This window comes from Lipophrys pholis (assembly GCF_963383615.2).
Source record: "Lipophrys pholis genome assembly, chromosome: 18".
Classification (NCBI taxonomy): domain Eukaryota; kingdom Metazoa; phylum Chordata; class Actinopteri; order Blenniiformes; family Blenniidae; genus Lipophrys; species Lipophrys pholis.
The window spans coordinates 26,418,982-26,443,222 of record NC_137646.1 but is presented as its reverse complement, the minus strand read 5'-3'; the positions used below and the strand labels follow the sequence as shown (position 1 = coordinate 26,443,222).

The following is a 24,241-nucleotide window of genomic DNA, read 5'->3' as shown; positions in this document are numbered from 1 at the left end:
CTGAGGGACATTCTCCTGAGGGATGTTCTCCTGAGGGATGTTCTCCTGAGGGACATTCTCCTGAGGGATGTTCTCCTGAGGGACGTTCTCCTGAGGGACGTTCTCCTGAGGGACGTTCCTCTGAGCATCCTCTGCTGACAGCTCTCCAGGTGGTGTTTTTATAGAAGTTATAACTGGTGACAAGCACTGCTGTAGAATCAAAGACCGACTGCCTCTCTGCTGCCCCCTGCTGCCTCTCTGCTGCCTCTCCACTGCCCCCTGCTGCCCCCTGCTGCCCCCTGCTGCCTCTCTGCTGCCCCCTGCTGCCTCTCCACTGCCCCCTGCTGCCCCCTGCTGCCCCCTGCTGCCCCCTGCTGCCTCTCCACTGCCCCCTGCTGCCCCCTGCTGCCCCCTGCTGTCTCTCTGCTTCCCCCTGCTGCCTCTCTGCTGCCCCCTGCTGCCTCTCCACTGCCCCCTGCTGCCTCTCTGCTGCCCCCTGCTGCCCCCTGCTGCCCCCTGCTGTCTCTCTGCTTCCCCCTGCTGCCTCTCTGCTGCCCCCTGCTGCCTCTCCACTGCCCCCTGCTGCCCCCTGCTGCCCCCTGCTGCCTCTCTGCTGCCTCTCCGCTGCCTCTCCACTGCCCCCTGCTGTCCCCTGCTGCCTCTCTGCTGCCCCCTGCAGGGTGCTCACTGTCCTTCATCCGTACCATAAAAGCCTTGAATTGCCTCTGGTAATAATTGTAGGACACAAATAAAGTTTCTTCAAAGTCTCAAAGACTTCCTGCTCCTGTTTGGTCTCTTCAGCGCTGCTGGAGGTCAGAGTCAGAGTCCAGGTCAAACTCCAGGGGACATAAAACTGAGTCACATGACCCACAGGAACCAACCACGACGTGATTCTGTGGGAGAGCAGCCGTTAACCGTCTCCCCGTCTCAGAGGTCTCTACTTCCTGTCCCTGAAGGTTCGTCTGTGTCCAGAGCTCCAGAGGGAACTCCTCATCGGGTTTGTGACGCTCTGGAAAAGACCGTGCTGTCCCCGTGGCTTCCTCCGTCATACCAGGTGACCTTCCTGTCCCCGTGGCTTCCTCCGTCATACCAGGTGACATTCCTGTCCCCGTGGCTTCCTCCGTCATACCAGGTGACATTCCTGTCCCCGTGGCTTCCTCCGTCATACCAGGTGACTAATCCAGTAAATATGACGAGGACTATTTGTTAGACCCTGGTGCGCCGGACCAGGAGCAGAGTTCCTGCCGTCCACACAGAGCCTGAGCCTGTTCAGAGGGTTCTCTTCTTGGGTTCTCAGGTTCCAGGATGTTCCTGTGTGGGACCAGACGTCCTCTGCACTGTCCCCTCGGTGTCTCGCTGTGTCTCCTCCTTGTGACGCTGTGCTGTGACGGTGAGTCCGACTCTCACACTGTCTGCCAACGTTCTCTTGGTAAAGAACTCATGTGACCTGGAACTCTTTTATTGGTTTATTGTGAAGAAGAGAAGTTCTCCCTCTGCTGTCCAGCCAGAACACCAACACCAGAACTTAGATCAACAGAATGAAAGGAGCAGGGACATTTTAAAGACAATGTCCAGAATCTGTCTCATCACTTGGGAATCGAATCGGAACCTTCCAGCAGGGCAGCTGAGGAGCGTTCCACTGGACCACAGTGGAAACATCTGGGTCGGGACGTCTGTCTTAGTTACCTCACTGATTCTAACAAGCCGCCGTGGAACCAGAGGAACCTGAGCAGAACGTTCCAGATGTCAACATAAACTGATTATCTAACAAACAAGAACATGAATATTCCAGAGAACCACAACAGTTGGCTAACGACGGGCGCTCCTCTCTGACCGGGGACGTTCTGTCTCTGACCCGGCGGAATGGGACCGACACCCTCTGATGTTCTGTCCTTCTGGTTCTCATGATGTGGGACGATCTTTCTGATTGTGCTTGTTGCTGTTTTGATGGTTCCAGTGTGTCTTGTTGTCAGGTGACCTTGGCTCCTGCTTCCTCTTCAGGTCAGTACCAGATGGTCGGTCCCTCCAGTCCGGTTCTGGCGATGCTCGGTAGCGACGTGGTTCTGTCCTGCCAGCTGGAGCCGGCCGCCGATGTTTCTGACGGAACGGTGGAGTGGGCCAGGCCGGACCTCAGGTCCAGGTTTGTCCTTCTGAGGCGTGGCGGCGTGGAGCTGCTCTACCAACAGAACCCATGGTACATGGGCAGAACACGACTGAGCGTGAACCGACTGAAGCACGGAGAACTGTCACTGCAACTGTCCAACGTGAAGCTGTCCGACCAGGGAACCTACAGGTGCAACGTTCCAGGAAAGGGTTCTACAGAGGTTCACCTTCATGTTGGTGAGTGATGGATGGATGGATGGATGGATGGATGGACGGATGGATGGACGGACGGATGGATGGATGGACGGACGGACGGACGGACGGACGGATGGATAGATGGACGGATGGATTGAGATGCAAGCACAATGAGTACACAAGCATCCACACACTCAGATCAGAAGAGACTGACGGACACCTGACAGGAAGTCCACTGTACAGGTAAGGAGACGTCCTGACAGGAAGTCCACTGTACAGGTAAGGAGACGTCCTGACAGGAAGTCCACTGTACAGGTAAGGAGACGTCCTGACAGGAAGTCCACTGTACAGGTAAGGAGACGTCCTGACAGGAAGTCCACTGTACAGGTAAGAAGACGTCCTGACAGGAAGTCCACTGTACAGGTAACAAGACGTCCTGACAGGAAGTCCACTGTACAGGTAAGGAGACGTCCTGACAGGAAGTCCACTGTACAGGTAAGAAGACGTCCTGACAGGAAGTCCACTGTACAGGTAAGGAGACGTCCTGACAGGAAGTCCACTGTACAGGTAAGGAGACGTCCTGACAGGAAGTCCACTGTACAGGTAAGAAGACGTCCTGACAGGAAGTCCACTGTACAGGTAAGGAGACATCCTGACAGGAAGTCCACTGTACAGGTAAGAAGACGTCCTGACAGGAAGTCCACTGTACAGGTAAGGAGACGTCCTGACAGGAAGTCCACTGTACAGGTAAGAAGACGTCCTGACAGGAAGTCCACTGTACAGGTAAGGAGACATCCTGACAGGAAGTCCACTGTACAGGTAAGGAGACATCCTGACAGGAAGTCCACTGTACAGGTAAGAAGACGTCCTGACAGGAAGTCCTAGCGGGGTTTGGACACACCCTCTGGTTACCGTAACCATCCTCCCAGAACAAACGTCTTTGTCCATCAGACTGGCGGCTGATTGGATCGTGTCTCTGTCCCTCCTCTGAAGGCTCCGCCCCCCAGAACGTGGCGATCTCAGCCGAGGCCGATGAGTCCAGCGGCGGCGTGGCGTTGGGCTGCCAGTCTGCCGGCTGGTATCCGGAGCCCGAGCTGCTGTGGCTGGACAGCGAGGGGAACCCGGTCCCTGCTGGACCTGCCCAGACCCTGGCAGGTCCTGACGGCCTGTACAGCGTCAGCAGCAGAATGACGGTGGAGAAGCGAGGGAGCTACACCTTCTCCTGTCAAGTCCAGCAGAGCAACATCAGCCAGAGCGCCACGACTCAGCTCACCTTCACAGGTGAGGCTAGTGAGGCTAGTGATGCTAGTGAGGCTAGTGATGCTAGTGATGCTAGTGAGGCTAGAGAGGTTAGTGAGGCTAGTGATGCTAGTGATGCTAGTGATGCTAGAGAGGCTAGTGAGGCTAGTGAGGCTAGAGAGGCTAGAGATGCTAGTGAGGCTAGAGAGGCTAGTGAGGCTAGTGATGCTAGTGATGCTAGTGAGGCTAGTGAGGCTAGTGATGCTAGTGATGCTAGAGATGCTAGTGAGGCTAGAGATGCTAGAGAGGCTAGTGAGGCTAGTGAGGCTAGTGATGCTAGAGAGGCTAGTGATGCTAGTGAGGCTAGTGATGCTAGTGATGCTAGTGATGCTAGTGAGGCTAGTGAGGCTAGTGATGCTAGAGAGGCTAGTGAGGCTAGTGATGCTAGAGATGCTAGTGAGGCTAGTGATGCTAGAGAGGCTAGTGAGGCTAGTGATGCTAGTGATGCTAGTGAGGCTAGTGAGGCTAGTGATGCTAGAGAGGCTAGTGAGGCTAGTGATGCTAGAGATGCTAGTGAGGCTAGTGATGCTAGAGAGGCTAGTGAGGCTAGTGATGCTAGTGATGCTAGAGAGGCTAGTGAGGCTAGAGAGGCTAGTGAGGCTAGTGAGGCTAGTGATGCTAGTGATGCTAGTGATGCTAGTGAGGCTAGTGAGGCTAGTGATGCTAGTGATGCTAGAGATGCTAGTGAGGCTAGAGATGCTAGAGAGGCTAGTGAGGCTAGTGAGGCTAGAGAGGCTAGTGATGCTAGTGAGGCTAGAGAGGCTAGTGATGCTAGTGATGCTAGAGAGGCTAGTGAGGCTAGTGAGGCTAGTGAGGCTAGTGAGGCTAGTGAGGCTAGAGAGGCTAGTGATGCTAGTGATGCTAGAGAGGCTAGTGATGCTAGAGAGGCTAGAGATGCTAGAGAGGCTAGTGATGCTAAAGATGCTAGAGAGGCTAGAGAGGCTAGTGATGCTAGTGAGTCTAGCTATGCTAGCTCCGCTAACGTCCTGAACCGTCTCATGCTGGTTTGTTGGTTCCAGTGGAGAACCTCCAGGACGCCTCCTGCTCTGCTGCTCGGATCGTCATCGTCGTGGTCTCGGCCGTCGTCATTTTGTCGTTGTTGGTTTGCTGGAAGCTGAAAGTCCACAGGAGGAGTGAGTCTCTGGTTCTTCTGGTTCTGTTCAGCCTGCTGCCAGGGAGTTACTGATCTTTGTCCCGTTGGTCTGCAGCCCCCAAGGAACCACCGGCCGAGGAAGAAGAGGAGCTCGTAGGACAACGAAGAGGAATGGACGGGAGGAAACTGCTTGAAAGGTTGAAGAAGAAAGAAGAAGAAGAGAAAGACTTGGAAGGTGTGATTGAAAGGTTGAAGAAGTGGGAGGAGGAAATGGAGGAGACCATAATACAGCAGGAGTTCCAGCTGAGTGAGGTGGAGATGAAGATCACTGAGACAGACAAGAAACTTAAAAAATTTTGGAAAGTTTTAGGCTTTGAAAGTTCTGACAAAACAATCACAATTTTAGAAAAAGAAGAATTGGAAAGAAAGAAGTCCGGTCTGGAGACGTCTTTACTGTCCACTGCCAGAAAACTAAAGACCCTGGAGGGAATGGTCCGAATTATAATAAAGCAGAAAGAGGACGCTGGAACGAAGATCCAGACAATCAAACAACAGATTGAAGGTCAGATGGAGGAAACTGCTGAGTCAGCAAACGCTGAGACTCCTCCTGTTCCACCTCAGGAGGTAATTTCAGACTGTGAGACGGAGACGAGAGGAGAACCTGGATCAGACAGTGGGGACAGACAGCCAGCTGATGCTAATGCTAACAGTTAGCTCATGAGGAGGACAGAGACGATGCTAATGCTAATGCTAACTCACTGTCTGAATCTATTTTATTAAACATATTAAATGTTGACTGACTTTATTTCACACAAACAAAGTTTGAAGCAAAAAGCTTAAAAAAAAAAAAGAAGTAAAAGTTAAAATAACCAAAGTTTTGATTTGTGACTTTTTCACTGATACTTTATTGTTGCTCGGCAACTTTCACTTTGTCTCAGCTCATTAAATGTGGAGGCTCCTTTAAGAAACGACAGGCAGACATGGTGGACGTTCTCTCGTCTCAGCGTCTCCATGGTAACAGTGAAGCCAGACTCCAGCGTGTCGCGGCTGAGTGAAGCTGGTCTGGACTCTGTGGAGGACCCTCATGGTTCTGGAGACGCTGTAGAGAGACAGAACACCTGCTGTGTGATCCAGGGACACTCCCACTCTGGAGGACCAGGGGCCTGGGACGGGAGTTCCTGTGTTGTTGTGCAGGAACGTTGAACTCTCAGACTCACATTCGTCGTCGTCTCCCGACCTGATGGTGTCCTTTATGCCACTGCTACGTCAACTCCTCCTGTCCACTCCACCTCTCAGTGACGACGTCCAGTCAGACTCTCTCTGCTCAGAACCTGGATGTCCCCCGTGAATCTGTCTGGATGTTCTGGAAGACGCTGATCTTCTGATGTTAAAGTCACTTTTCTGCCTCCGTCAGTTAACACCAGCCGTCTGTGAGCAGTGTTTGGGTCCAGGTGGACCTGCAGTGAAAAGCTCTCCAGTGTCTCAGTGAGACGTCTGTCCCCGTCTCTCTCAGGATGTCCTGTATTGTCTCTCTGCTCTCTGCCACAGCTGCTGCCACATCCTTAAAGTATGTGAGAGGAGCAGGGTGGATGGTGGAGGAGTGTGTGGGCTCACTGAGTGCTGACACTGAGGGGTAGCTGTGTAGAACCTGCTGGTGGTCCTCTGTGTGAGACAGCTGCTCCAGCTGGACGTCTTTCCTCTTCAGCTGGACCGTCTCCTGCTGCAGCTTCTCCACCTGCTGCTGAAGCAGCTCCACCTCTTTGTCTCGCTGCTGGATTCTCTGCTGGATGTTCAGTCGACTGGCCTCCACCTCCTTCTGCTTCTCGCTCTTGCCCTGTGTCCACTCACTGCTGTATGATGTCCACTCACTGCTGTATGATGTCCACTCACTGCTGTATGATGTCCACTCACTGCTGTATGATGTCAACCCACTGCTCTATGATGTCCACTCACTGCTCTATGATGTCCACTGCTGTATGATGTCCACTCACTGCTCTATGATGTCCACTAAATGCCCTATGTCAACCCACTGCTGTATGATGTCCACTCACTGCTCTATGATGTCCACTCACTGCTGTATGATGTCCACTCACTGCTGTATGATGTCCACTCACTGCTGTATGATGTCCACTGCTGTATGATGTCCACTCACTGCTCTATGATGTCCACTCACTGCTGTATGATGTCCACTGCTGTATGTTGTCCACTCACTGCTCTATGATGTCCACTCACTGCTCTATGATGTCCACTCACTGCTGTATGATGTCCACTCACTGCTGTATGATGTCCACTGCTGTATGATGTCCACTCACTGCTCTATGATGTCCACTCACTGCTGTATGATGTCCACTCACTGCTCTATGATGTCCACTCACTGCTGTATGATGTCAACCCACTGCTCTATGATGTCCACTCACTGCTCTATGATGTCCACTGCTGTATGATGTCCACTCACTGCTCTATGATGTCCACTAAATGCCCTATGTCAACCCACTGCTGTATGATGTCCACTCACTGCTCTATGATGTCAACCCACTGCTGTATGATGTCAACTAAATGCCCTATGTCAACCCACTGCTGTATGATGTCCACTCACTGCTGTATGATGTCCACTCACTGCTGTATGATGTCCACTCACTGCTGTATGATGTCCACCCACTGCTGTATGATGTCCACTCACTGCTCTATGATGTCCACTCACTGCTGTATGATGTCCACTCACTGCTCTATGATGTCCACTCACTGCTGTATGATGTCCACTCACTGCTCTATGATGTCCACTCACTGCTGTATGATGTCAACCCACTGCTGTATGATGTCAACTAAATGCCCTATGTCAACCCACTGCTGTATGATGTCCACTCACTGCTCTATGATGTCAACCCACTGCTCTATGATGTCCACTCACTGCTGTATGATGTCCACTCACTGCTCTATGATGTCCACTCACTGCTGTATGATATCCACTCACTGTTCTATGATGTCCACTCACTGCTGTATGATGTCAACCCACTGCTGTATGATGTCAACTAAATGCCCTATGTCAACCCACTGCTGTATGATGTCCACTCATTGCTGTATGATGTCCACTCACTGCTCTATGATGTCCACTCACTGTTCTATGATGTCCACTCACTGCTGTATGATGTCAACCCACTGCTGTCTGATGTCCACTCACTGCTCTATGATGTGTCGTGAAGAAAAAGTGACAATTGAATGGAAAACAAAGTGGAAAATCTAGACACCAGATCCACACCCACTGAAACAGGCATAGCGCCACCTATCGGTAAGAGTCTCTCTCAGTTTATTGTTTTTATCTGGAAAGTGATAGAGAGGATGAGATTTGACTTCCTGTTGGTCTGCGGTGGTTTGACTTCCTGTTCCCTGAAGCGAGAGCGCTGGAGGTTTGATGTGGTTTCTAAACGACGTGCTGAACTTCAGTTTGTCGATTCAGAGGCAGTAAACATCTGGATGGAGGCGACGTCGCTCTGCCTGCTGCTCGGTGAGACTTTACAACCCTTTCTTTGCCTTGCTGTGCCTTACCATATCGTACCCTAGCATGCCTTACTTTACCATACCTTAACGTGCCTTGCCTGAACACACGCTATCGCTGAAGCTCTGAGCGGGTCCTCGGGTCCAGGACCTGACTGTAGTTGCACAACCTGCCACCGACGGCGCCTGTGAGTCACTTCCTGTTTGCCTGCCTCCTCGCAGCCACGCTGAGCGTCAGCCCCGACCGCTCCCAGTTCTTCCGGTACGACCGCATCGAGCTGAGCTGCGCGGCGAACTGGACGGTGAAGAGAACCACGGGGAGAACCATGGACCAGCCCTGCGGGGACGGCTGGTCCGTCCTCAACGGCTCGCGCTGCACCATCGAGCACGCCTACCCCGCCGACACCGGCGTGTACTGGTGCCAGGCCCAACATGGCGGCTGCAGCCGCAGGGTCAACCTCACCATGACCGGTAGGAGTCCGCCCGCCTCGCGCTCCTCGCTGTCGCCACACGAGGCGCCGAAACGTGTCGCTTGTGTGTCTCAGCTGGCAGCGTCATCCTGGAGAGTCCAGCGCACGGCGTGGTGGAGGGAGACGACGCCGTCCTGCGCTGCACCGCCAGAGGAAACGAGCCATTTGACGCCAGCTTCTTCAAGGACGGGATTTTCATCGGGATGGAGCGCAGTGGAGCGCTGGTCCTCCAGGGGGCGACACTGGAAGACCAGGGCTTCTACCAGTGTAAACACCCGACCAGAGGAGAGTCGCTGCAGAGCTTCCTGTTGGTGAGAGGTGAGCAGGCTCTATAATCTGATGTTAGAGGAGGAAGATGCTCTGTGATCTGATGTTAGAGGAGGAAGATGCTCTATAATCTGATGTTAGAGGAGGAAGATGCTCTATAAGCTGATGTTAGAGGAGGAAGATGCTCTGTGATCTGATGTTAGAGGAGGAAGATGCTCTATAATCTGATGTTAGAGGAGGAAGATGCTCTATAATCTGATGTTAGTGGAGGAAGATGCTCTATAATCTGATGTTAGAGGAGGGAGATGCTCTATAACCCGATGTTAGAGGACCAATATGCTCTATAATCTGATGTTAGTGGAGGAAGATGCTCTATAATCTGATGTTAGAGGAGGAAGATGCTCTATAATCTGATGTTAGTGGAGGAAGATGCTCTATAATCTGATGTTAGAGGAGGGAGATGCTCTATAATCTGATGTTAGATGACCAATATGCTCTATAATCTGATGTTAGTGGAGGAAGATGCTCTATAATCTGATGTTAGAGGAGGGAGATGCTCTATAATCCGATGTTAGAGGACCAATATGCTCTATAATCTGATGTTAGTGGAGGAAGATGCTCTATAATCTGACGTTAGAGGAGGAAGATGCTCTATAATCTGATGTTAGAGGAGGGAGATGCTCTATAATCTGATGTTAGAGGAGGGAGATGCTCTATAATCCGATGTTAGAGGACCAATCTGCTCTATAATCTGATGTTAGGGGAGGAAGATGTTCTGTAATCCGATGTTAGGGGAGGACGATGCTCTATAATCTGATGTTAGAGGAGGAAGATGCTCTGTAATCTGATGTTAGAGGAGGAAGATGCTCTATAATCTGATGTTAGAGGAAGAAGAAGCTCTATAATTTGATGTTAGTGGAGGAAGATGCTCTATAATCTGATGTTAGTGGAGGAAGATGCTCTATAATCTGATGTTAGAGGACCAAGATGCTCTATAATCTGATTTTAGAGGAGGAAGATGCTCTATAATCTTGGTTTGGTTGACAGAACGCTCGGTTGTGCCCCCTGCTGTCTCTCCGGTTCCCTGGACCATGCTGGTCTGTGGCGTCCTGCTGTTCCTGTTCTACAACGTTCTGCTGGTTCTCAGCGTCTACACCTACCGCCGTTGGTCTCGAGGTGAGAACCACAACCGGTGTCTCGTTTCCACGGCAACGTTCTGAGAACATATTGCAGTTGGCATGCCAGGCCACTAGTTGGTGCCACACACACACACACACACACACACACACACACACACACACACACACACACACACACACACACACACACACACACACACACACACACACACACACACACACACACGCAGCAGACAACAACATGTAATCGGATTACTTTCATGGGGAAGTAATCAGTAACTAATTACTATTTCTAAGTAACTTGACCAACAGTGATGAGCAGTAGCAGCGTATCCACCGTTTCCATGGAGACAGAGCTGAAGACGCCCAAAACGCCGCCATCTTTAATGTTTTCAGGCGAAACGAGTGTTTCACTCCGTCACAGTTTCGCTCCGTCAGCTAATTGTCGCTTTGCTACGTCACAACATTTCCTCTTGTTTTTTCTTTTGCAGTTAAAACTGAAGCCAAAACCTGGAGCGAGTGACGACACCCAGACCAGACGCAATGGAAATGGAATATTCTGCTTTTGTGCCGAGTCATCGTTCTTGTTCTGTCACATAATCTAATAATAATAATAATATTCTTCTAATAATCTTAATCTAAACGTCATTAAAGCTCATTTTATTGTTTTATTGTTGTTTATTTGTTGTTTCATGTTCCCCCCTGCTGAATCCGCCTCCTCTCTTCCTGCAGTACCACCTCCTGGACACTAGAGGTCCTCGTTCTGTTGCATTTCTCCCTCAAATCTTGTCGGGTGGAACTGCATGTTTACGTCTGTTTCTCTCAACAATCAAGAGAAACTTTGCGAAAGACGTGACGAGCAGAAAAGAGGAAAATAAAAGTCATAGAGACTCGAGACGCTTTTCTTTATTCACGTGTAAAATTACTTTATTTAACAATAAAAGCTCATTGATGACATGCGACGACACGACGGAACGGAAAGTCACGTTTTCCCCGTTTCCATGGTGACGGAGCATTTTCAGAAAGTTCCACCTTGGAAGCCGTTTTTAAGAAGTTGCCTTTTCAGTGACTCCAAGCTCCGTTGTCATGGAGACGGACGCTCAAAACACAAAAGGAGCTTTCAGAGGCCCCGAGGTCGGTTGTTGTTTAAACAAACAGCCAAAATGACAACAACAACAACAACAACAACAACAACAAAGAAAAATCGACGGTTGTTCTTCATTCCAGAGTGTCAGAGGGAGTCCAGGTTCAGGGTGGAGTAGAAGGTCGGCCCAGAGTCCAGATCTGAAGACAAAACACCAACGAACACCGTTACAAACAAACACAACAGAGACAAACAAATAAACAAACAAACAAAACAAAGACAAACACAACAGAGACAAACAAACAAAACAAAGACAAACAAACAAAACAAAGATAAACAAACAAAAACAAACAAAGAGAAACTCCATTACAAACAAACAAACAAAACAAAGACAAACAAACAAAACAAAGATAAACAAACAAAAACAAACAAAGACAAACAAACAAACAAAGACAAACAAAACAAAGAGAAACTCCATTACAAACAAACAAACAAACAAAACAAAGACAAACAAACAAAGAGAAACAAACAAACAAAGAGAAACAAACAAACAAACAAAGACAAAACCAAAGAGAAACAAACAAAAACAAACAAACAAAACAAAGAGAAACAAACAAAAACAAACAAACAAAGAGAAACTCCATTACAAACAAACAAACAAACAAAAAAAGACAAACAAAAACAAAACAAACAAACAAACAAACAAACAAACAACCAAAGAGAAACAAACAAAAACAAAACAAACAAACAAAACAAACAAACAACCAAAGAGAAAGTCCATGACGGAGTTGGTGGGTTGGGGTTAGCCTCTTCTGTTTTCTCTTTAAAAGATGTAAACGTCTCATTTACAGTACGAAAAGTTGCTCAACACTGAAATCTGTTCCAGAAAGTGTTTGTCACTGAAGGGGCGGGACTTAAAGAGAGTAAGGATTAGCGCCGTCATGGTGACAGGAAGTTCTGCTGCAGTGACGTGTTTCACTTTTACCTGTGAGTCTCTGAGGTTTGGCTTCCCGAGCGAAGGTCACGTTGCTGTAATTAACAGTTTGTTCCACTTCACCTGCAACACAGTTTGTTTGTTGTTACGTAAACTGTTTACATTTACTTTGTTTTTATGTTCATACGTTTTCAGTAATGCCACTTGTATCCACTAGGGGGAAGTAGTGAGTCGCTGCCACTCAGAGTTTCTCACTGGTGTCAGATTGTGCTCCTGTTCTTCAACCGGTGGAGAGACTCACTGCGCCACCTGGTGGCAGGAAGTGGTATTACAACACTGCTGGGCCCGTGGCTAGCTGGTTAGCTTGTTAGCGCCAAAGGATTTCTGCACTTGGAGTCAGACTGAGTCACGACGTGGACGTCCTAATGGACAGACGGAGACCACCAAGTTGGATTGTTATCATAGTGACTGTCAAAATAAAACTATCAAGTTGGATTGTTATTATAGTGACTGTCAAAATAAAACTATCAAGTTGGATTGTTATTATAGTGACTGTCAAAATAAAACTATCAAGTTGGATTGTTATTATAGTGACTGTCAAAATAAAACCACCAAGTTGGATTGTTACCATGGTGACTGTCAAAATAAAACTATCAAGTTGGATTGTTATCATGGTGACTGTCAAAATAAAACTATCAAGTTGGATTGTTATCATAGTGACTGTCAAAATAAAACTATCAAGTTGGATTGTTATTATAGTGACTGTCAAAATAAAACCACCAAGTTAGATTGTTACCATGGTGACTGTCAAAATAAAACTATCAAGTTGGATTGTTATCATAGTGACTGTCAAAATAAAACTTTCAAGTTGGATTGATATTATAGTGACTGTCAAAATAAAACTATCAAGTTGGATTGATATAGTGACTGTCAAAATAAAACTACCAAGTTGGATTGTTATTATGGTGACTGTCAAAATAAAACCACCAAGTTGGATTGTTATTATGGTGACTGTCAAAATAAAACCACCAAGTTGGATTGTTATTATGGTGACTGTCAAAATAAAACCACCAAGTTGGATTGGAGAGTCCCAGAGTAGCCACAGTCGTGACGCAACAGGAAGTGGAATGTTGGAACGTTCACTGGGATCCGTCCGACCGGTTCCACTGTTCTTTAATAACCTCGATGAGTCAGCAGATCACAATAAACTCTTGTTTATCTCTCTCTGACGACATCGGTAAACATCGGTTTGTTTGTGACGTTTTCATTTTATTGTTTCCGTCGTTGTTCAAACGAACTGACTGGAACTGACTTTTCAAGTTAAAACGCAAAACTTCTGTGGCGTTTTGAGCGTCCGTCTCCATGACAACGGTGCTTGGAGTCACTGAAAAGGCAACTTCTTAAAAACTTCTTCCAAGGTGGAACTTTCAGTGGAAACGAGTAAAGATGTAACTTGTTGAAAATACTCAGTCTCCATGGAAACGGAAGTACAACAACTTTCCAGAAACGTGGTTCTGGACCCCATCACCACGGCCGTAGTAACTGGTTGTTGTGCACATGCTCAGTAGAGGAACAATGTAGCGGCTAGCGGTTAGTTGCTCACAGGACGACTATGAAGGTTAAATTCATGTGATGTACAAAGATTTCATTTTAAACCTGTAGGGGGCGCTGCTCTGTGGCTGGATGTTTGTAGACGCTCCACCTCCGGTTTTCATTTTCATCTTTCTTGTGTGAAAAAGACTCTTATGCTATCGCTATGCTATTGCTGTGGTATCGCTATGCTATCATTATGCTATGGCCAAGTTATTGTTATGCTATTGCTATGGTATCACTATGCTACCGCTATGCTATCGCTATGCTACTGCTATGCTATTGCTGTGGTATCGCTATGCTACCGCTATGCTATCACTATGCTTTGGCCAAGTTATTGTTATGCTATTGCTATGCTATTGCTATGGTATCGCTATGCTATCATTATGCTATGGCCAAGTAATTGTTATGCTATTGCTATGCTATTGCTATGGTATCGCTATGCTATCACTATGCTATGGCCAAGTTATTGTTATGCTATTGCTATGCTATTGCTATGCTATCACTATGCTACCGCTATGCTATCACTATGCTTTGGCCAAGTTATTGTTATGCTATTGCTATGCTATTGCTATGGTATCGCTATGCTATCACTATGCTATGGCCAAGTTATTGTTATGCTATTGCTATGCTATTGCTATGGTATCGCTATGGTATCGCTATGCTATCACTAAGCTACCGCTATGCTATCACTATGCCACTGCTAAGCTATCGCTATGCCGTCCATGACTGACGGTTTCTGCGGCCAATCAGAAACATCTGAATCTGTTAAAATGTCTCAGACAGGAAGTGGAAACAGGGTCAGAACGTGTTTTCATAATAAACGTTAAGAATGGATTTTAGAGGAAACGAGAGGAAACGAGAGGAAACGAGAGGAAACGAGAGGAAACGAGAGGAAACGCCTCGTCCAACTGACAAAACGTCTCCAAACGGCGCCGACCTCCTCGGGAGTCACATTGTTTTTGTTCTTAACGACGTAGAAACAGCAGGCAGAATTTCTCACCTCTGCGTCTCCTGGCAATGCCGAGCAGCGTCGCCACGGCGACTATCAGGCCGGCGCCAACCACAGGAAGCAGAATGTAGGCCAGGCACGGCGGCGTGGGCGGCTCCGGACGGCGTGCTGCAGGAAGGCACACACACCGCAGGTCGTCTAGATAAACAACAAACCACGACAACAGAAGGACCGCCGCCCTGTGGAGGCGGAGTCTAAAGAACAGAAGGAGGCGGAGTCTAAAGAACAGAAGGACTGCTGCCCTCTGGAGGCGGAGTCTGGAGGCGGAGTCTATTGAACAGAAGGACTGCTGCCCTCTGGAGGCGGAGTCTGGAAGCGGAGTCTAAAGAACAGAAGGAGGCGGAGTCTAAAGAACAGAAGGACTGCCGCCCTCTGGAGGCGGAGTCTAAAGAACAGAAGGAGGCGGAGTCTAAAGAACAGAAGGACTGCTGCCCTCTGGAGGCGGAGTCTGGAGGCGGAGTCTAAAGAACAGAAGGACTGCTGCCCTCTGGAGGCGGAGTCTGGAAGCGGAGTCTAAAGAACAGAAGGAGGCGGAGTCTAAAGAACAGAAGGAGGCGGAGTCTAAAGAACAGAAGGACTGCCGCCCTCTGGAGGCGGAGTCCAAAGAACAGAAGGAGGCGGAGTCTAAAGAACAGAAGGAGGCGGAGTCTAAAGAACAGAAGGACTGCCGCCCTCTGGAGGCGGAGTCTCACCTCGGACCGTCAGCCGGCTGGGCGCCGACTCTCCCACCCCGGAGACGTTGCACTTGTAGATTCCCTCGTCGGACTGAGACACGGCGGCGACGCTCAGGTTTCCCGTCCGGCTGCTTCCGATCAGGACGCCGTTCTTGTAGAAGTGCGAGGATGAAGAGGAGGAGGAAGAGTGTCGACTGGTGCAGAGCAGCGTGACGACCCCGCCCACCGCCACCGGGAGGGCGGGGCTCTCCAGGATCACTGCTCCGCCTGCTGGCGAAGCACACGTCACCGTGGAAGTCTGCGGGCGGTTAGCCTCTAAGCCCCGCCCCCAAACGCAAACAACCGCAAAACGCCGACTCGGACATTCTTGACATAAAGAAGCAGGAGACACTTTGTTGGCCAGACGACGTTCCTGCAGTCTGCTGCAACTAGTTCAATACGTAAATAAACACATTTATGAATAATTAACCCCAAAATGGCTCGCTAGCGCCACCTGGAAATACTCAACCTGCGACCACGGCCCGTTAGAATGTCGTAGAGAGATGAAACCACAACTCACTACAAGTCACACACTCACCCCCTTGACCTGCATTCAACAGGAAGTCCGCAATTTGCCTTTCAAAATAAGGTTTCCAACAACAATTTTGAACAAAAGCTATCTGCTCTGAGGGCGAACATGAGAACACGATGAGATGACAAGTCGCGTACGACTTTGTAACAAGGTTCCTTCCCTCTGGACGACCTGCAGCCGTGTTGCGCAGTACTGGGTGTGGATTGAACATGTGATGTCACGTGTGACCAGTTCTGCTGCATGTCAAAATAAGAGTGCCCAATTCCTTCAAAATAGAAGTCCTTGTTTATCAAAACCTTCCTAATGTATCTTTTATTGATATTTAACGAGGCCACGATTGGCCGGAGTCCGAGGTCCCGACCACGCCTGCTTACGACTTAGATTTTTTTATTTTGCGACTCGCCATCGTGAGCAGAACCTCAGGACAACCTCCTGATGGCGCCAGTCGGTTGTTGAGCCTCGGGAAGGGAATCGGACCCCCGCCCATGGATTACAGAGATGGCAGAAACAAACCCACCTGTCACGACGATGCCGACGGCTTCGCTGCGCTCCCCGGCGTCGGACTCGCACCAGTAATGTCCGGTGTCCAGCGGGTAGAGCAGCTCCATGGAGCAGTCCGGATCAGAGGAGGTGCAGACGTCCGTCACCCGGCCCCTCCCCCGGTGTCTGACCCTCCAACACGAGGAGTTTCCCTCCAGGTCGCAGCCCAGGACCAACGACTCGTGAACGAAGAACTGAGACTTGTCGGGGCGTAACGTCAGCGACGCCGCCAGAGCCAGAGGGAACGCCTCCAGTCCGCCTGACACAGGAAACAGGAAACAGGAAACAGGAAGCAGGAAACAGGAAACAGGAAACAGGAAGCAGGAAACAGGAAACAGGAAGCAGGAAGCAGGAAGCAGGAAACAGGAAGCAGGAAACAGGAAGCAGGAAACAGGAAACAGGAAACAGGAAACAGGAAATGTGACATTCATCTTCTGGACTGAGAGGCTGCAGGTACCCCCCCCCCCCCCCCCCCCCCCCCCCCCCCCCACACTCAACACACTTAAAAGAAAAAGGATCATTATGGCTGAACAGCGCCACCTGCAGAGCGTTAACAGCAGCAACGCTCATATTTTTCACCTCTGGACTGAATCTTCCTGGGTAGAAATAAAAGCACTGGGGGCGCCCCTTCCAAGATGGCGTCGCGCTGCGATGTCCACTATCCACGATGTCCGCTATCCATGATGTCATCAACAGGAAGTCGGCCATTTTGAAAAACACATGATAGCGAACTCGTCCTAGAAAGTAACTATAATTTAGCTCAAATTTGTTTCTGTGACTGAAAACTGGATCGTTGAACATCTGGAAACAGGAAGTACGTCCACATATCCTGTCCTCCCTACGACTGTCTCTCAGTGTCATCATTCCTGCTTGCAGCTTTTTCTTTCTTTTAATCCTACTACTGTTTAGCAGGTATCTTTCTTTCCTGATTGCAGTATTTTAGTGTTTGGCAGCGATCCCACCAGAAGTACTTCCTCGTGTGCTGGAGAACGACTCTGATTTAAAGTCTCAGTTTGTGTCTGCAGAAGACGGCGGGTCACTCACCCAGGAAAACACACAGCATCGTCAGCTCCATGCCGTCCGAGTGACGAGGTGTGACTGTGAGGGCGACGGGCGGCATCCTGCCTCCTCATCACCTCTTCATCACCTCCTCATCACTTCTTCATCGCCTCCTCCTCGTCTGCAACACCTCAAATGTCAGAGATCAGCCACTTCCTGCAGCGGCTTCACACCTCGAGGCAACACTCAGGGACTTTGAACCACGCCCACTTCAGACTGTCCTTGCCCACCTCAGACTGGTCACGCCCACTTCAGACTGGCCACGCCCACTTCACGTTTACGTCAATAACAGAAAAAACAAATGTTCTGCTCTCAGACGAGGCGAAGAAATGATGAATGAAAGGAATTCATACAAAACAAATTGTAGACGCATGTGGAAAGAATGGCTCACTAGCCCCGCCCACAAAACAATGATGTCGCTGTGATACGTCAATGTGATGACTCTTTTGGCTCTGGCAGATGACAGATGACATTTTGTGCCTATTTTCAATCTTTATTTGTGTTTTTTAAATCAGTTCAGTCTCCTTTTGATCATTTTGTTTCTTTTTTATGACCTTTCATCTCTTCTGAAGTATTTTGTTCTTCCATTTTTTATTTCTCACTTTATTTGATTATTTTGCATCAGTCTTTCATCACTTCATCTTTCTTTCCAATGATTTTATTATTTCAACTGTTCCACTAGGAAATTCATAGAGTACAAAATAATAATAATAATAATAATAAAAATTATTATTATTATTATAAAATAATAATAATAATTATTATTATTATTATAAAATAATAATAATTATCATTATTATAATAAAAATAAAAATAATTATTATAATAATAATAATAATAATTATTATTATTATATAATAATATATAATAATAATAATAATAAAATATAATAATAATTATTATATTTTATTATTATTATATATTATATTATTATTATTATATATTTTATTATTATTATTATTATATATTATATTTTAATATATTATTATCATTATATATTCTATTATATTATCATTATTATTATATATTATATTATTATTATATTTTATCATATATTATTATTATTATTATTATTATTATTATTATTATTATTATTATTATTATTATTATTATTATATAAACACACACTGAAACTAAAACTGGACTCACGCGTGACTCCTGACTCATGTTATGACGTCACTCTTTCTGGGCGGGGCAGGTGACATTCTTTCCACCAGTTCCTTTAAGGCCTCATTCCTCCATTCATTCATTCATTCCTCCCCTCCATTCATCTCCCTTCTCCCTCCTCGTACAGACTCACTCAAGCTTTTCTCATATGAACATTTCGCACTTCGTCGTCTGGATTTTCTGCTTCCTGTTGTTTGATGTCTGGATCCACGCCGACGGTGAGTCCTCCTGCTTTCTTTCTCTTTCTGCCTTTTAGACTCGATTCCAGAAGAAGTTATTCGAGCCGTATTACTGAGTAGTTTCCTCCTGAACCGGGTATCTGTGAAAAAGTCGCGACAGTCGTCAGAAAGTCACTTAAAACCTTTTTCAAAACTTAAAACGTGTGAATTCTGAACGGGATTCGGCGCGGGAGCGACACGTGCTCCTTTACTTCTCACGGTTATTTAGAATTCTTCAGGTTCAGAATGAAAATCCAACAAGTAAACGTGTTTTGGTCGAGATGAATGAAATCAGACAGGAAAAAAGCTTCTTTTTAAAAAAACAAACAACTTTGGACTGTTTATGAGTTAAATTACTGACCAGTTTATCTAATAAAGTCATTCTAATGAGAATCTTTTCTTACCTTTGGATTTTTGTTAAACAAACAATTTAAATAAAATTCACACAAAAACTATATTTTAATATTGAACCATCAATTCTTTCTCTCTGTTGCTGGAATAATAAAATCATTAAAGTACACACAATGTATTTACCTCACAATGTGAAATTGTAGATATAAAGAGATAAAAACAATCAGATTCTTATTAATAACAACCGTAATGGAAGACAAATGACCTCCATGGAAACTTTCTGAAACGCCATTGTTTTCATTGTTTTCCGCCGTGGAACCGTCCTGGAACGGAGGCCCTTTGTTTCCATGTGACTGGTTGCCGTGGCAACGTGTTCTGACTGTTGCTCCGTCTCCAGGTGAGCGCGAGGTGTTTGCGCCGGCGCGGCGGGTGCGAGCTCGTCCGGGTGACACGGCGGTGCTGCCGTGCCGCCTGCGGCCCGAGCTGGACGTGACGGCGTTCATCGTGGAATGGCGGAAGGAGGACGGCGGCGGCGGCGGCGACTACATCCACATCTACCGGCGGGGGGCGCAGCGCTCCACTGGCGCCATGGCAACCAGCCTCTTCCTCGACCGGCTCGGCACCGGCGACATCTCGCTGGCCGTCCTCAACGTGACGCCGGCCGACAGCGGGACGTACCGCTGCGCCGTGCCCAGGCTGGACGGTGGCGCCAACATGGCGACGCTGGAGCTGCTGGTCGGTGAGTCGGCAGGACCTCCGGCCGCCTCCAGGGGGCGGCGGCGCTTAACCCCCCTTCACTCTGAACTTTGCCCTCCTCTGGAGCGGCGCCAGGAAACGTCTTAAATAAACCTGGATTGAAAAACTGCTGAGTCAGCATTGGCTCTGGGGGGGGGGGGGGTCGAGAGAGGGGGGGGGAGAAGAAAATGTAAAAATATAAGAAAAAGGTTTGAAAGATAAAGAAAAGATGAAAATGACAAAATAATAAAAACAAAAATAGGAAAAAAGGACAAAAATGGCGGGAAAACTGGATTAAAGGAAAATAATAAAAGCTCCAGCGGCTCTATTACGTCTTTATCATGTATAAAATGACTTTTTAATAAACATGATCATAATTCTGTTTATTATACGATTCATAAAACGGAAAACAAAGTTTAGAACTGAACTTAAAGGACCGCAGCAGCGATAAAGTGACACAATAAACATGGAGAATTTACCGTGACACTTTTTAAAGCCGTTTTCTTTTCTTCCTCTAACAAAAGTGTTTTGGTGGAAGTTGGTGAAACGGTTCTGTTGGTAAAAGCAGCAGATTCTGTTTTACAAACTACGAGACGGGATGTTCTGGTTCTGCTTCCCAAGCAGCAGCGGCGGCGGCGGCGGCGCCCCCTGCTGGCCCAGGCATTTTTAGAACTAGGAGCCCGTGTGACTTTTAAAATGTGTTTTTCCAGATCCGGACTACGTCCAGCGCTCCACGACGGCCCCGCCCTCGAGCCCGCCCCCCCCCGGAGGAAACACGGTTACCGCCCCCGGAGCCGCCGGTCAGACCCCGCCCCCGCTCGCTACCTCCTGACGCCTGTTTGTGTGTTTTCACTAACTTGTTTCCTGGACTCACATCAGGTCCCGGGACGGAATCCAAACCGGTTCCTGTCGCCATGGCAATCGTCATCGTCATCGTCATCGTCATCTCCATCCTCACCATCCTCATCATCGTTCTCATCGTGGTGCTCAGCCGTCGACAGAAGCACCAAAGACAAGACGTGAGTGGCGTTACGGTCGCCATGGAAACGGGGGTGGGGGGGGGGGGGGGGTAGAACCATCTCCATTGAAAGTGTGGAAGATGCAACTTTTTGAAAACGCTCTTTCTCCGTGGAAATGGGAGAAAACACAACCTTATGAAAGTGCAACTTTTTTTAAATGCTCGCAACTTGTGTCTCACCGTGTTTCATTGACTCTGCCACTAGGGGGCGGTCTGTCCATGTCGTAGCGAGCTAGCTAACGTAGCGTCTGGTCTTTCCCCTCAGACTCTGAGGACCTGCTGGACGAGTCCGACGGACCCGGAGCCCGTCAACAAGGTCTTCCTGGAACCGCAGAGCCACGCCCGGCTACTCGCCAGCGTCTAGCGTTAGCATTCCGCCGCTCGCCGTGAAACTGACGAGTCGCTCGATGGCGCCACCTGGAGTCCCACAGTGGCGTCTGGCGTGACGAGGGAAAGTTAAAGACCGGAGGAGCAACGGGACAATTTAGTTAAAATTTCAATTATTTAATTTGTACAAAAAGTTTTTCAAACTGGAAAAACTTTCCAGGAGAAGCTGATTGTCAAACGAACAGGAAGTTCATGATGATTCTGACGTTTTGAGGCTTTTATTTTAGAAAGTTTTGCTCTGAAACAGTTTTACTGAAGCGAGTGAATGAATATCGTCGTTCAGGACGACGTGGAGTTCGATGTTTACAGGAAGTCGATATTAAAATACGCAGTTTTTTTAGTTTTTATACGAAGTCGAACGTTTACTGTGAATTTTTGAGCTACGTGTTGATGCTCTTACTCTTAATACTCTGATAATACTGCGTTAAAGTTCAAATTCAGTTTATACGTAATACCACCACCGTGCATTAGGTGGCAGTAGTGAGTGTTTTTTATTTATTTATTTATTTTTTAACTAAGAAGTTTGTTGTTACTCTTCAATCTGCAGGACGGACTTGAAGCTACGTTAACTGAGTAAACTGGCGCTAGCTGTTAGCATGCTAACTTAAGTAGCAACAGCGCGGCGTCTGGAGCTAGCTGTTTGCATGCTAACTTAAGTAGCAACAACGAGCCACTCAGACGTCAATGGAATAAAATGACTTTTTGTTAAAGTATGCTGCTATGCTATGCTATGCTATGCTATGCTATGCTATGCTATACGTTACGGATATTAATGATGTTTTTTTTGTCTATTTTCTTAAATATGTTGTGAATTTGTCTTTTCGTGGAACTTAAACAACCCGCTGGTGTTATGAGAACAGAAATGAAGAAAACTGAAAACTTTGGTGCTTCGGGTCGTAGAAATGCTACATGTTAGCATCAAGTGTTTAGCTGAACTGCAACAGGACAAAGTTGACGTAGCAGCGGCGTAACGACGTCGTTCTTGTGAAGGAAGGGAAGCTAAATGGAAAGCTAAGATCACGTCAAGCTGCATCATTTTGTTTTTTCTGAAAAGTTTCCCGAACTTCGTCCGTGCGCATACGAGCGTTGAAAATGGAGCAGTTGGCCTGTTTGGCCACGAGAGGGCGCGTTATGGAATAAAACTCTAAAGTGTGCTTGTGGAATCAAGACGTGTCACCAAACCGCCTCCCAGTTGTTGTCTATGTGAAACGCGCCGCAGTGCATTCTGGGTACGGCCCGCCAATGATTTGCATAGCCAGCTTTATGCAAATGAAGGAGGGGGGGGGCGGAGCTTCTACGCATCACCAAACTTTTGTAAAACGTCTGAACTGGTGGCGGTGGAACCAAAACCAGAACCGATTCAACGTTTTTGAAACGTTTCCATGGTGACGGAGCTTTTTCTAAAAGTTACGCCCCCCCCGTTTCCACGGAGACGGAGCAGGGTGGGGGGGGGGGGGGGGGGTGTCCAACGTTTGTTTGTTTGTTTACATTCATTCTGGAACTGATGTTGGAAAAACGTGATTTTCGTGGTGAAACATGAATTAAAACAGAAGAAATTTGCTCTCATGTCAAATCAAACCTTCTTTTTCTCTTTATTTCTCCCTGCTGCTCGCTGTGTGACGTCACAAGTAGAATTCGCACAGAAAACAATTAATGGGAGTGAAGCACGAGCGGAGCAGCGCGATGACGTCACAGGGAACGCGCACACGCACACAAAGATCATCTCTATGTGGAAGATGAGTCCGTCATTGAGTCTTGAAGGGAAAATCTCACTTTTAAACACATATTTTGGTAAAAGAACCAAACAAGTGAAATAAAGACAGAAAAAGTCCAGTTTTTCATTTGAGGGATTTAAGAAACGATAACTTTTCTTTCTTTCTTGTTTTATTCTTACACTGTTATATTCTATTTTAATTTATTTCTCCGTTCAGTTTTATTAGTCTTGTGCATTCGTGGCGAGGCGCAAAGATTATTATCCCAGACGGCCGTTTCATGTTACTGTTATTTTTAATTGTTAATATTATTATTGTAATTGTGTTTTTCTGCGAGTTCCTCGTCCTGCACCGTCGGGAGCATGAACACAAAAAACACTTTAAAACATGAGGAACATTCAGGAATAAGTTCCTCCAACTATTAACGATCCGACAAAACATTAAAAACAAAAAATCCCCCAAACTGCGTGGAAACGTCTCGTACAAAGCAGATGGGAGAGGAGATCAGCGCCTGTTGCCATGGAGACGCTGATCACCTTTAGTTACCTGCTGATACCAAGTTCCGATACTTGTACTCACCTTTAGTTACCTGCTCGTACCGATACCAGTAAACCCCATTAGTTACCTGCTGATACCAAGTACCGATACCAGTAAACTCCTTTAGTTACCTTCTGCTACTGAGTACCGATACCAGTAAACTCCTTCAGTTACCTGCTGATAATGAGAACCGATACCAGAAAACTCCTTCAGTTACCTGCTGATAATGAGAACCGATACCAGAAAACTCCTTTAGTTACCTTCTGGTACTGAGTACCGATACCAGTAAACTCCTTCAGTTACCTGCTGCTACTGAGTAACGATACCAGTAAACTCCTTCAGTTACCTGCTGCTACTGAGTACCGATACCAGTAAACTCCTTCAGTTACCTGCTGATAATGAGAACCGATACCAGAAAACTCCTTTAGTTACCTTCTGGTACTGAGTACCGATACCAGTAAACTCCTTCAGTTACCTGCTGCTACTGAGTACCGATACCAGTAAACTCCTTCAGTTACCTGCTGCTACTGAGTACCGATACCAGTAAACTCCTTCAGTTACCTGCTGCTACTGAGTACCGATACCAGTAAACTCCTTCAGTTACCTGCTGATAAC

At 47.4% G+C, this 24,241-nt stretch overlaps 4 protein-coding genes across 6 annotated transcripts; 3 read left to right on the top strand and 1 right to left on the bottom strand.

Annotated features, from left to right (window-relative positions):
• Positions 1-1,986: 1,986 nt before the first annotated feature.
• Positions 1,987-7,089, top strand: LOC308123654 (butyrophilin subfamily 1 member A1-like). The gene is made up of 4 exons (XM_080486244.1): positions 1,987-2,319; positions 3,271-3,558; positions 4,596-4,709; positions 4,785-7,089. Exons 1-4 carry the CDS (start codon positions 1,992-1,994, stop codon positions 5,381-5,383), a joined length of 1,329 nt encoding a protein of 442 aa, XP_080342370.1. The 5' UTR covers positions 1,987-1,991; the 3' UTR covers positions 5,384-7,089.
• A 986-nt stretch (positions 7,090-8,075) lies between these two features.
• Positions 8,076-10,708, top strand: LOC308123656 (Fc receptor-like protein 5). 2 transcript variants are annotated; one of them, XM_080486247.1, is made up of 5 exons: positions 8,076-8,171; positions 8,384-8,632; positions 8,707-8,949; positions 9,946-10,074; positions 10,529-10,708. In XM_080486247.1, exons 1-5 carry the CDS (start codon positions 8,141-8,143, stop codon positions 10,558-10,560), a joined length of 684 nt encoding a protein of 227 aa, XP_080342373.1. In that variant the 5' UTR covers positions 8,076-8,140; the 3' UTR covers positions 10,561-10,708. The 2 variants fall into 2 exon arrangements, with proteins under 2 accessions (XP_080342373.1, XP_080342374.1); XM_080486248.1 differs by lacking the exon at positions 9,946-10,074.
• A 215-nt stretch (positions 10,709-10,923) lies between these two features.
• On the bottom strand, positions 10,924-17,661 carry LOC308123655 (uncharacterized protein). Of its 2 annotated transcripts, none has more exons than XM_080486246.1 (6): positions 17,487-17,661; positions 16,420-16,701; positions 15,350-15,598; positions 14,649-14,765; positions 12,107-12,178; positions 10,924-11,321 (listed from the first exon to the last, which is right to left on the bottom strand). In XM_080486246.1, the coding sequence occupies exons 1-6, from the start codon at positions 17,560-17,562 to the stop codon at positions 11,269-11,271; spliced, it is 849 nt and encodes a 282-aa protein (XP_080342372.1). In that variant the 5' UTR covers positions 17,563-17,661; the 3' UTR covers positions 10,924-11,268. The 2 variants fall into 2 exon arrangements, with proteins under 2 accessions (XP_080342372.1, XP_080342371.1); XM_080486245.1 differs by having other exon boundaries at positions 10,928-11,321; positions 15,350-15,601.
• Positions 17,662-18,707: 1,046 nt separating this feature from the next.
• LOC308123463 (myelin-oligodendrocyte glycoprotein-like) lies at positions 18,708-22,952 on the top strand. Its single transcript, XM_080485969.1, has 5 exons — positions 18,708-18,886; positions 19,635-19,976; positions 20,683-20,772; positions 20,852-20,991; positions 21,256-22,952. The coding sequence occupies exons 1-5, from the start codon at positions 18,817-18,819 to the stop codon at positions 21,352-21,354; spliced, it is 741 nt and encodes a 246-aa protein (XP_080342095.1). The 5' UTR covers positions 18,708-18,816; the 3' UTR covers positions 21,355-22,952.
• Positions 22,953-24,241: the final 1,289 nt, after the last annotated feature.

Coding starts and splice junctions, on each gene's coding strand:
- LOC308123655 (XM_080486245.1), bottom strand. CDS start 17,562: ATGCCGCCCGTCGCCCTCACAGTCACACCTCGTCACTCGGACGGCATG. Junction 16,702..17,486: donor GATGCTGTGTGTTTTCCTGG/GTGAGTGACCCG, acceptor TTCCTGTGTCAG/GCGGACTGGAGGCGTTCCCT. Junction 14,766..15,349: donor CAGCCGGCTGACGGTCCGAG/GTGAGACTCCGC, acceptor GCCTTCCTGCAG/CACGCCGTCCGGAGCCGCCC.
- LOC308123463 (XM_080485969.1), top strand. CDS start 18,817: ATGAACATTTCGCACTTCGTCGTCTGGATTTTCTGCTTCCTGTTGTTT. Junction 19,977..20,682: donor GACGCTGGAGCTGCTGGTCG/GTGAGTCGGCAG, acceptor GTGTTTTTCCAG/ATCCGGACTACGTCCAGCGC. Junction 20,992..21,255: donor AGAAGCACCAAAGACAAGAC/GTGAGTGGCGTT, acceptor CTTTCCCCTCAG/ACTCTGAGGACCTGCTGGAC.
- LOC308123656 (XM_080486247.1), top strand. CDS start 8,141: ATGGAGGCGACGTCGCTCTGCCTGCTGCTCG. Junction 8,633..8,706: donor GGTCAACCTCACCATGACCG/GTAGGAGTCCGC, acceptor TGTGTGTCTCAG/CTGGCAGCGTCATCCTGGAG. Junction 10,075..10,528: donor CTACCGCCGTTGGTCTCGAG/GTGAGAACCACA, acceptor TTTCTTTTGCAG/TTAAAACTGAAGCCAAAACC.
- LOC308123654 (XM_080486244.1), top strand. CDS start 1,992: ATGGTCGGTCCCTCCAGTCCGGTTCTGGCGATGCTCGGTAGCGACGTG. Junction 2,320..3,270: donor AGAGGTTCACCTTCATGTTG/GTGAGTGATGGA, acceptor CCTCCTCTGAAG/GCTCCGCCCCCCAGAACGTG. Junction 3,559..4,595: donor GACTCAGCTCACCTTCACAG/GTGAGGCTAGTG, acceptor TGTTGGTTCCAG/TGGAGAACCTCCAGGACGCC.